Below are 11,900 nucleotides of genomic sequence, written 5' to 3' on the forward strand. Positions count from 1 at the left end.
TGTAAAAGCGATAGAGATCTTTGACACTCTGCAGCTGAGAACTGTAAAGTGGCACTTTGGGTACGGTGAGTGGGTGGCCCTACTCATGCCTGGTGCCAGGCACGCACAATTCTGGTGTTGGCTTTACTACTCCCCGTCTCTTATGACACCTCCCAACACAAGTGTCCTGGTTTGGACATCTGAAATGTTGAATGGGCTTTATGTGCAATCTACGAGTATGTACAACTATATATAGTGGGGCTTTCTACCCGCAATGCTCCTATTTTCCATCCACAAAAAAAGGTGACGGGCAGCCTTTGCTGAGGAGCCTTGCTTACTGATCACAGTATGATCAGAGTGGGAAAAAAACAAAATATAAAAAAATTAAACAAATATAAGTGAAAAAATGTGATAAAAAACTTTATAGGATGTCCATTGATGTCACTTTGACATCACTGGCATCTATAAGATGACTGCACTGAAAGCAGTGCAAGAAAATGAGAATAAATAAAACATTAAGAAATATTATATCCTTTAGCCAGCTACAAGTAAAAAATCCAAAACAATAACCTTCACTACCCCCAAACCCCTTAAGCCAGTAGTATAAAAAATGAAATATAAAGTAATATGTAAGGGATGGATGTTGCCCTCTAGAACATAAAAAACTATGTATGTTGGGCGTTCCTGTAATCAGGGAATATTGCTAAATATAAACCGGTTCATAGTTCAGCAGCAGCTCTTACTGCTTAGCAGAAATTTGCTTAGATTCTAATTTATTTTGTTTTATGTTATTTATTTATTTTGTTTTATTTATTTTAAAAGAAGGGCCTGCTTTTCCTGAACAAAATCATGTATAACTTCTGTGGATACATAAATATTGGAAAAGCAGAATCATGGTTTAACCAACGTTAAAAATCACAATAAAACTCTGTTCTTTAGGGTATGAAATATCCCCGGTGCTGAAGGGTCAAGAACAGCCTGCCAAACTCTGTAGGTGTATTCACGAGTTATTAAAGTGAATGTTTACACAGACACTCCACCCGTCACAAGGCTCTACTAGTGAGACTCAAGCAAACTCTGGTCAGCCTCTCCCTAGCAACGGAACACAGCCCTTAACAACCGAACCCTTAGTTACAACAAGGCGTCCCTTAGTTTACAGCATAACCCCGCCCATGGTTACAGCACAGCCAATAGAGACACTGACAGGCTCTTTCTACTCTTTGCCTTAGTAACGACTTCAATGGCGTCACTTCCTGCGCTGTTCTTATTGTAGAATATGAATGACGGGTGCGCAGGACCGGTCTGTTGCGTGAAGTGTGCGGGTGTTACTTTGTTGTTAACTTGGTGTATTGCCTAACTTATCCCTGATGTTTCCTCTCTAAATACTGGTTTCAATCAATCATAATACACACAGGCAGCAACCCCCAAAACAGTGCAATGTGTAGAAGTAAATGTTTCGATTTGTGGAAAAGAGTACAAGATCGTACATTACATTTACTCATGAGCTATTTAGCGATCCATAAATATATAATTATAATAAAGTATAAAGCGATTCCCCATATTTATAAAATACATTAAATATCCCTTTTTGTTGTTACATATGTCATTAGTTTACGGAGAACACATTTTTATCCTGTTTAATTGTAGATTACGAGAGAAAAAAGTCTGTATCACAGTACATCGGTATGGAAGGTAAAGATATACCGGCACATGGTTTTCTGCCCATGATCCGTTAAAGTAGGGTTAATAGCCATTGTGTGGCAATGAGATACACACTCATAGGGTGGTGAAAGAGTTAATAGAACACGGTATTTAAAATAGGGCTGCAAGTTGGTAAACAAGCGTTCAGTTCCAGGAGGTGGACAGTACATCCCACTGAAATGTACCGAACGGGTTAATACGATGGTATCTTGTTACATATGCCCTGTGCCAGGGCTGATGGGGGGGTCTAATTTTGGAAGGCTGACCTAGAAGGCATGGGATGTGCTAAGGAAGGAGGGACACAATATGCCAGCCCTTTGGGTTTTGGTCTGAGTGACGTTACAGCCTGTCATTCTTCATAGGGAAATACACATGGAAACAAAGCTCGCATCGCACAGACTGTGAATCACCAGCATCGCCAGCACGGACGGTACTATTTACTCTTTAATATTTCTGTTGCTATGAGACACTGACTAATGCCATATTACTGCATTTTCTGTTTGATGATGGTTGCATGTAGGATTGAATGAGTTTCCAGAGCTCTTCCATCCTTCGATCTAGAAGGAGATCTATCCTTCCTCTTGTTCAGATACATCAGGCTGTGTTTGTGAATCTACAGCAAAGGGGTTTTGGAAGGAGGAGTTACAGGAAGGGATATTGCTCACACCATTACAGACTCACATCTTCCGCTCCGGAACATTCATTGAGAATGTTGCTCCTTCATGAAACATTTATTGTTGTTGTCTGGTCTGCAGGAGTCTAGGAATTGCTCACAAGACTGCCTTTACCGGTTTGAGAGGACATGTCAAGGTGAACAATGGCTCAGCAAATGATTGTCCAGTGCAGCTGCCTGGAGAGCTACAAGGTGGGTATCATCAGTGTTTCATATCCCAACAGGGACTTCCAGTGTCATTGAGTACTTTGTGGCTTAGACCATCAGATGGCTAGTTCATAACAAGTTTCTATTTTTTACAGCGGACTTGTTTCTGTATAAGGAAGTAATATACACTACTGAGCAAGACTACACTGTATGATCAGATCAATTTGGAGGATGCTGGTACCCTTTGATAAGGTCTTTCTTGTGTCCTGAAGTGTCTTATAGTGGCTACTGAACAACCTTAAAAACCAATGTGTTTAGCACCTAGCAGGAAAGATGAGATTGAAATGGAACCTTCTGAGGGGGCATCGTCAGCTTCCATTATACAACCTAAGCTGGATCAACCACCAATGGGCAAAGGAGTCACCAAACTGTACCTTGTAGCTGCAGTATTACTTTGGTTAGTAACTGGTACAACCATATCTAGCCTAAACAAATGGATATTTGTAGTGTACAACTTCAGGTATCCCCTGTTTCTGTCCTCACTTCATATGCTCACAGCTGTCTTGATGGAATACCCCATGCTCCGTTTCGGCTTGGTGAAGCTGAAGGCTGAGGAAGAAGTGTCTCTGAATGCCACTGCCAGGTTTAAAATCTTTCTTCTGAGTTTGACTTTCTGCTCCAGCATTGCCTTTGGGAACCTGGGACTAAGCTGCGTTCAGCTCTCTTTGGCTCAGATGATTTATACGACAACCCCTTTATTTACGCTGGTACTTTCAAAAGTATTCCTGGGTGCCAGACAGCACACACTGAAGTACACTGCCATGATCCCTATATGCCTGGGGGCCTGCTTCAGCATTATCGGAGAGGCTCAGTTCGACCAAACTGGATGTATGTACCTTTTTGCTTCTACCTTTCTCAGAGGACTGAAATCTATACAACAGAGTAAGTAACAAATCCAACAAATGTGAATAATCATGAATGGCAGAAGTGGAGTGGCATTAGTTTTCCCAGGAAATCTTAAATTGTTTTCTAAATCTGACAAAACTTGCGACGGGTAATTTTATTTTGCTTCCACAATCAGCAGTGATTGTTAAGAAGCTCTTGTAATGTATATGTTAATTGAACCCCTTAAGTACCCCATAGGATTACTGTTACGTCCTGAAAACCTGTGGCAAGACACCCATAGGGACATCCCTCCTTGCTGCTACATGGGACATAAGGCTGTCTGTTGATAGTCTGGTCTCTCACCTGTCAGCAGAAGCCAGCTTCGCTGCTGATGTCCATTGGAAGGTCACTGGAGGACAGACCCTGAACACTTAGCAATGCAAGTTAATGGAAACTTGCTTGCTGATCAGTGTGATCAATGCAGGGGTGATTGGTAGGAAGTGAGTGAGAAACAAAACTAAAAATAACATTTTTGGAAAAAAAAAAGAAATTAGAAATTTAGAAAAGGGTACTATGTAACAATTGGATGTGGCCCTCTAGAACATAAAAAAACCCAATATGTACGGGTATGTCTGTTACTGAACATAAATTGGGTTGTTGTTAATAAGGGGCACAGTGTGTTGGAGAAATTCTGCAAAAAAAAAAAAGTTTTGTTATAGGTTTTTTTGTGTGTTTCTATCGTTTCAAATGAAAGCCCTATTTTTCCTTAAAAACAGGATGTAAACTTTGTGTGAATATATCAAATACGAAATAGGGGAATCTTGATTAAACCCATGTATGGTAAAAATGGCAAAAAAACTAAAAACCCTAAAGAGGTTAAAGTGCACATGATGGCTACTATTTTCCCAGTAAAATAACTGTTATTTGGAAATTATTCTGCTTGCTGCACTTCATTGTTTTTTTTTTTGTATTGAGCAGACACAACAGTGCATATTACACCTGGGGTTTTAAACTCTAGGCGACATTTTGCCATAAATTGGCCAAACTATTTTTGTCACTAGTCCTTTGGCTGTAAAGTATAATAGATTTGGCAAAAAACGTATTTAGATAATATGTGTGAAAACATTAGTCGTGTAATGGGTGGAAAAACACAAAGGTCTACAAGTACACATCATATATAATAATAATAATAATGTTTCATGTTCGTAAAACAGCTTATGTGTATGATTTATTTTACCTACAATTTACTACAATTATTCATATTGATTTAATTAGCCCAATTAAAAAACGTATTTTTAATTATACACTCTCCCTACCTTATGCAATGTTTTTTTTCCTAACTAACAATTTACCCAGTAATTCAGTTCGGGTCATAATGTCAAATGACACAGGGTAATACAGCTTTAAGGAATTCATAAATCTCTTTTGTATCCATTGAACATATCTGACATCATCTTAGGACCTCGGTATCCAGGTGATGTCATATCACCAAAACAGATTATGACAAATCTAGGGCTCCTGTGTAGGTAGAGAGAAAAGTGTATTTTTTAGTATTTATTTTTGTTCTTTGAATGTGTGAAACAATTTATTCTTAGAGGAAATTGTCTTAGCCATCTCCTGTACATAACAGAAGGTCAAGAAACAAGACTGAAGTCTTACAATGGCACACAAATTGGCAGACGCACTGTGTTACAAAATAATTCTATGTTTCCTTAAGGAAAAACACAGTTTTATTTTAGCTCTAATTTCCTTTTATGGAAATTTTGAGCACCAGGTAAATCTAATAATTTGTTTTCCCTGTTAAATTTACATAAAGGGTTAATGAAACTCTAATCTTGGCAAAGTTTATACTGTAATTCCGAACTAGAATAACGTTTGATATATTTCAATCTCCCTTGTCTGGTACGTTTCTGAACAGGTCCTTCTGTTTACATATATAGGATCAGTTCTCGTAAATGCTTGTCAGTCGCCGTGTGGCAGCTGCTGTTCAGCTGCATGCTTGAAACTCTGTATGTTTACAAACAGGGAACTGCCTTCCTACCTTTTTTTCTAGAACAAGCCTGATCTGTACATTTCTATTAATAGATCCAAACTAAAGTTGGCCTGTTTTCCAACCTAAGGTTTCACAAATAATCCTTTATAGCATAACATGTTTCCTATTATCCATATACTATATGATATTTCTCAGCTGGCCTCACTCTTTGCTGCTATAGGGAGAAACAAATGTGCCGCTAACCAACTGGCAGATATGGAGGAGCAGATTGACATGTTTCTTATGCTTCTTATTAGACAAGAGCACGGTGAGAAAAAATTGTTCGTTTCCGGGCAACACATTTTGTTTACTGTCCATTCAGCTCAGACAAACTTTGGGAGCATTTTTTCATTAGTAATGACACTCTGGGGGGCATTCCGAAATGAGGAGGTCCCTGACAACATTTTCTCCGAGAGTAAGAGGTGCAGTAGTAGTAGTAGTAGAGCACTGGGACTGGGCAGGCAGACACCCCTGGGAGCAGGACTGAATTTCCCCAATATTATGTATTATGCATTTTATATTGTCACCAAAATGTATTTAGAAATGAAGAATAATAAATGAGATGATAGAAAGATAACTTGTCCACAAATTACAGTGGTTTGGCTAGTAGCATAAATGGTCAACTGTCTTAATCAACCAAACCTTACTTAAGAACAGGGGAAGAAAATGTCTGCTGCAGTCCTTGTAATACGCTACAGTAGTCACTACAGCTTCTCCAATCCACCCCACAACAGTACATTTTCTGCACTAAAAGAAACTATGCATTACCTTGCAGTATTGTAAATGCTGATTGGCCAGAGTGAAAAAGTAAGGAAAAACTACCATAGGTTGTTGGACCCATTAATCTCAGCCATTTCTATCAATGAGACCACCCTGCTTTATTTGGCTACATTGTTAATAAGGTTGAAAAAAGACCTAAGTCCATCAAGTTCAACTCTTCTACCTAACCTTCCTACTCTTGATCCAAAAGAAGGATATGTACCCTCCTATACAAAGTCCCTTTCACTTTACCCCATCAATGAGCACCAAAACGTCCTCCTGTACGAAAAAAAGTCGTGGCCAGTAGGCACACAGCACTTCCCCCCACCAAAACTGGATTGAGTCTTAGGGGGCTCAGCTTCACTGTAGCTTCAGGCGATCCAATGGTGCTTAACTCACTACCAAAACCTGAAATCAATCGTGCTCTGAATCCGAAAAAATGAAAAGTGTTGGTGCCAAAATAAGTGCCAGTGAAGGTATCACAGGCCCCAGCCAATGGCTGGTAAGATAAAAAATTCACCCTCCACCACCAGCCAATGGCCAGGGCAAATTAAGAGTGGTTGTATAAAAGGTGCATCATGAGGGGATCCATGGTAAATACAACATGTTTATCAACCCATGCAAAGTGGTAAAAAAAAGTGTGCCCCTCACACACCCATCAAAGTGCCAAGTGCCCCAGCGGCATGCTATAACACCTCGGGCTCTCTGATCACATCCCCAGCCTTAATGCCAGAGCACCAAGCTTTCCCTCTCTCACATGTACTCACTTAATCTTAGCCAAAAGGCAGAGAAGCATCTGGAAGCTGATGTGACACCAGCTTAGGACATGACCATCGACATTGCCCCAAGCATCATAGGCTCCTAGTTAGTGCTCTGCTCACCACCAGCCAGTTCCAGGGCTGCAGCATCTTCAACCAATAAGTGTGACCAGATAAAGAATGCATATTTACTTACTTAGTACTATAATATGAATTCATCATTCATGATGCTGGTTAGGGCAGCATACTGTCCCTTTAAAAGGCACCATCCCACCTGCTCTGTTGAATTAAAAAGTTTTGTAACTATAGACAGCATCCCCAGAAATCATTCTTTAAGTACATTTCTTCATCATTCATATTTTGGTAGATTTTTAAAATTAAAGAGTATCAATAACTATACATATAAAATTTCAAGTTCTGTTGGATCACCTCACTGAAATGTATCTGGCCTTGTCTTAGCAGATACGTGAATTCTGTAGGAAGGGAAGGGATGCAAACATTTGCATAAATTACCATACATATTTTTGATAGGGTTACACAGTGTACTATTATAACTGGGACAAGATCATGAAAAGCAGCCAAACAGACCGGGAAGTTAATTAAAGTTCTTGGCAGGACTGAACTCTTTTCTTCTCTCTCTCACTCTCTCTTACTCTCTCTCTTCTCTCCCTCTCTTTATGGTTTCCCCCTTCTCAACCCCCCTCCCTCTGTTCTCTTCTCTTTTTCCCCTCTATGTATCTCCTATTTGTCTCTGTCCCTCATCTCCTCTCTGCATCTTGCTTTCCTCTCATTGGCCCAACTGTTATCTCTTTTATTTATTGTTTGGCTCTTTTTCTTCCATCCCTCTTTCTAGCACCTCTCTCCTCCTCTTTTTGTTCGCTTCTTATGCCTACCTCGCCCAGTGCACACATCATTATTCAGCAGCCCCAACCTGCCCCCCTTTCCCCCTGCACACACAGTGTAAATGAGCAGCCTCCGGGACCCCAACACCACCGCACACAGACCAATGGCTTCCGAGCTAGGATTTATATTTGTATGGTCCATAAGAGGCACTACTCAAGGCAAAAGGTACTCTATTGGTCGCCGGCAGGGGGCTCCTCTGACAATAAACCAATGAAGGGCAGCTGCTTTTCGTTGGCTGGTGCCAAAGGTGGACCCTGTCAGCGACCAATAGAGTCGCTCTTACGGACCTTTAACTCTGGTGCGATCCTACAGATTCCTGTTCCCGCTAACCCCTGCTATGCTACGAAGACTTAAGGTAGGCTAGAAGTCATGACTTGTATGGAGGAAGGAACCAGGGAGATTAGTTGAAGTTCAGTTGTCTCCTGGCTCGTCCGATTAGCTTCCTACCTAGTGATTGTGTACCTTGCTGTTCTAATCTGTGCTCAAAACCTGGCTTGTCTGTCTACCCGTTTAGTGAACCAAACCCGGCTGACCTTCCGTTTTGCATTGCTACCTGGCATTGTGTGGTTTCTATCCTGGAATTCTACCTGCAGTATTACCTATTCAGGTATCCGGTTATTAAACTAAGTACCTAATATACCTGCCTATACCTCAGCCTCCACACTGTTGGAATCAACAAAGTAGACTGTTGGAATAAGGGGCTCAACCCCTTGCTAGGTTATTAAGGGTGAAGAACAATCCAAAGCTAAGTCATATAGCCAGTCACCTTGCTGATGATGAGCTGTGGCTACTTGCCCTTTGGAGATGCAGATCCTTATGTCCATCCTGATGTTACCACATGTATCCATTTCCAGAGAGGGCGATAATTATTAAGCTGCTTCTAGTTTGGCTCTGACTTGCTCTTCTCCCCCTTCCTCTGAGTACTGACTTGCTTGGCCTTAGTAGTGATGTGAAGTTCTTCATCTTGCTGTAACTCCCTGCTTAATCTATTCATGATCTTAGGATGTACTATTACATGCAAAGGGAAGTGGTCCAAAGGACCTTTAGGATATAATGGTACATCCTAAGTATTTTGCACCAACAGAGGGATTCCCTGGTAAGTACACCAGTCAAAAATTAAAACATAATGTGGAAAAAGAGGCCAGGCACCTTAAAAGTTAGTGCAAAAATGTTTCCTCCCCCTGTTATCTATTTTATAACATAATATTTATATTAAATGATGGAATATACATATAAAAATCTGCCTTACAATACAATGTACAAAACACACTAACCATAAAAAAAAATTAAATCCTGGTAAAACAAACGTGGCCAAAATGGCAGGGGCGTCCAACCTGTGGCCCTCCAGCTGCTGCAGGACTACATCTCCCATCCTCCTCAGCCAGCCCCTTAGCTGAAAGAGCATTATGGGAGATGTAGTCCTGCAGCAGCTGGAGGGCCGCAGGTTGGACGCCCCTGCCCTAGGGACTACCTGAGCTACTTCGAACGTCATAAATACTCGCTGAATACTGCACTTTGCGAACGTGGACTATTCCCTTCTGCACGTGCTGCTCAAGCAATTACCCAGGCGTGACTCAATCATTTAATTCATTCAAGGTGTGTACGGCACCATTGTGTAATTGTAAATGTAAGCCCTTTAGTCTTATTTTTGCTTTTTATAGTATATATGAACACAGGACCAGAGATATAGACACATAAAGGTATAAAGCGAGATCACCAGAGGTTATAATTTCCCAGCAACACTTTTACAGAGATCTTCATGTAAACACCAAACACTTTATGTATTAAAGGGAGAGTTGTCAGGAAAGTTTGTATGAGAGTTGGGTTTATAACACTCTCATTCACTATTCATTATAAAGGGCCAGCACAGGTAAGTTTCTACAGCAAGAGGCTGAGCTGGCCCTGAATAATGCATAGGTCAAAGTATGACGAGATGTCCCTTATTTAAACTATACATAATACAGAGCCAGTCAAGCTTCTCCTGCAGCAGAAGCTCATTGGGATTTGGACCTTTGGGGTGCTGTACAGGTCATAGTACCCAGCTACGTGAAACACTGATTTATTGTACAATCAGGTTATGTTAGACAGTCTGCAAAAACACGTTTGGTATGACACTTGTCAGTATATACACGTACAACAAAAATGTCTGAAAAAGTGTTTGTATATTAAACTAAACACTTTAGGGTATAATTGTGTATGATGAAATCCTTGGCAATCATTGAAGAGTGGAGCACAGGCTGGCATTGTTTTATGAGCAAACAGAAATGCATTGCTATGTGTTTTGTTGCGTCAAAAAACTGGCACAACAGATGAGGAAGCAAAGAGAAGAGTGTTATTATTATTATTATTACATATTAGTATCAGGTCTAGGTAGAGAAGTACTTTGAAGAATATACAAGCTATGGAAAAACTATACATAACGTATGTTATAATAACATAAAATATGTATGTATCATGCCAATAGATACCCCAATGTATGTATCATGAAAATAGATACCCCAATGTATGTATCATGCCAATAGATACCCCAATGTATGTATCATGCCAATAGATACCCCAATGTATGTATCATGCCAATAGATACCCCAATGTATGTATCATGCCAATAGATACCCCTTGGAGCCCTGTTGCGTCCATTACCTACTCTTGTGATGTCACTAACATACTAACTGCTGTAGTCATGATGATGGTCACACCCTGGACCCTTTTTTCTAGCATGTGCTCTCTCACTATCTTCTCTAATTCCCTATCCCCCCCCCCCGTCCGACCACATTTTCCTTCCCTGCTCTCTCATTTTGCCTCTTACTCTTATTAATAATAATTCAGGGACACCTGCTGGCCCTGTAGAGTCTTTAGTGAACCAAAAGGATGTAGAGAACAACAGGTAATATAAGAAGAGAAGCAAATAAAGAGAAATTAACAGTACGTGATAGAACATGTTTGGTTTATGACAAGGGATATTCAAATAAAGAAGAAATCAGTATAATCTGGCGACCCTTTAGTTCAGTTTTGTTCTAATGCATAATTAAATCTCGCATTAAATTCAGTATATATATAATTATGGTAAATAAGTATCTTAATGGTATTTAGATGAACTCTTAGTATAACTAAATTGATTTATAGAAACTATCTTTCGCTTACTTTTTTTGGATATAGCTTTGTGTACAAAGGGAATATGGAATCAAAGGAAAAAACAATGTGAGAGAGAATGAAAATGAGGACAGAGTGAGGATAGAAAAGAGAAAAAATAACGTAGGAGAGAGGAATGACGGGAAAGCGAGAATCACTTAGGCAACATACCTTCACCAGGGTGATCATTATATTCTTAAACTAAAGAAAAAATGGGGTGCACTCAAAATAATAAAAAAGAAAGAATTAAATTGATAAATTCATTGTAATGCTATGCTAACGTAGAAAATGTATATATCTGAATATTTCCAACTGTCCCCAGGAGATTTCTTAAATATTACACTGGTTCATATATAAGCATTTCTGCCTAATTAGCAGCTACAGATATTTCTGTTTTGAGTATCGGTAAGTGCTAAACATTTCAATCATCTTTTTCACTTTCAGGTTCACTTCTGAAAGAGGAGAGAATTCACTCGGTAACATTGCTGTATCTGATGTCCATCCCCAGCTTCTGCATCCTCTTTATGGCTTCAGTGCTACTGGAGAGAGAGATAGCATGGGAAACACCACCAGACTGCCACAACAAACTCTGGTTCTTCATTGTTCTCAGTTGCTTGGGATCTGTCTTGTATAATTTGGCAAGCTTCTGTGTCATCACCCTGACCTCTGCAGTCACCATACATGTGTTAGGAAACCTCAACTTGGTTGGTAACCTTGTCCTATCTAGAGTGCTCTTTGGAAATCAGTTGACATTTCTTAGTTACACAGGCATTGGTCTAACACTGGCAGGGATGTTTATGTATCACAACTGTGATCTTATAGAGGAACACTTTGGATCTAGAAAATCTCTTCATACTCCTGACCAGCATGCCAAGTCAGAGTGATTCATATCACCAAAGATGCCCAGTTTGCGAAGGATTGTTTATCTGCCAAA

The 11,900-nt window shown here is 40.0% G+C and overlaps 1 protein-coding gene across 2 annotated transcripts; it reads left to right on the forward strand.

The window, feature by feature from the left end:
* Window positions 1–2,007: 2,007 nt before the first annotated feature.
* SLC35E4 (solute carrier family 35 member E4) lies at window positions 2,008–11,900 on the forward strand. 2 transcript variants are annotated; one of them, XM_053473552.1, is made up of 4 exons: window positions 2,008–2,110; window positions 2,436–2,545; window positions 2,656–3,442; window positions 11,411–11,900. In XM_053473552.1, the coding sequence occupies exons 3-4, from the start codon at window positions 2,809–2,811 to the stop codon at window positions 11,848–11,850; spliced, it is 1,074 nt and encodes a 357-aa protein (XP_053329527.1). In that variant the 5' UTR covers window positions 2,008–2,110; window positions 2,436–2,545; window positions 2,656–2,808; the 3' UTR covers window positions 11,851–11,900. The 2 variants fall into 2 exon arrangements, with proteins under 2 accessions (XP_053329527.1, XP_053329519.1); XM_053473544.1 differs by lacking the exon at window positions 2,008–2,110 and having other exon boundaries at window positions 2,259–2,545.

The sequence above is a fragment of the Spea bombifrons genome, chromosome 1, assembly GCF_027358695.1.
Source record: "Spea bombifrons isolate aSpeBom1 chromosome 1, aSpeBom1.2.pri, whole genome shotgun sequence".
Taxonomy (NCBI): Eukaryota; Metazoa; Chordata; class Amphibia; order Anura; family Pelobatidae; genus Spea; species Spea bombifrons.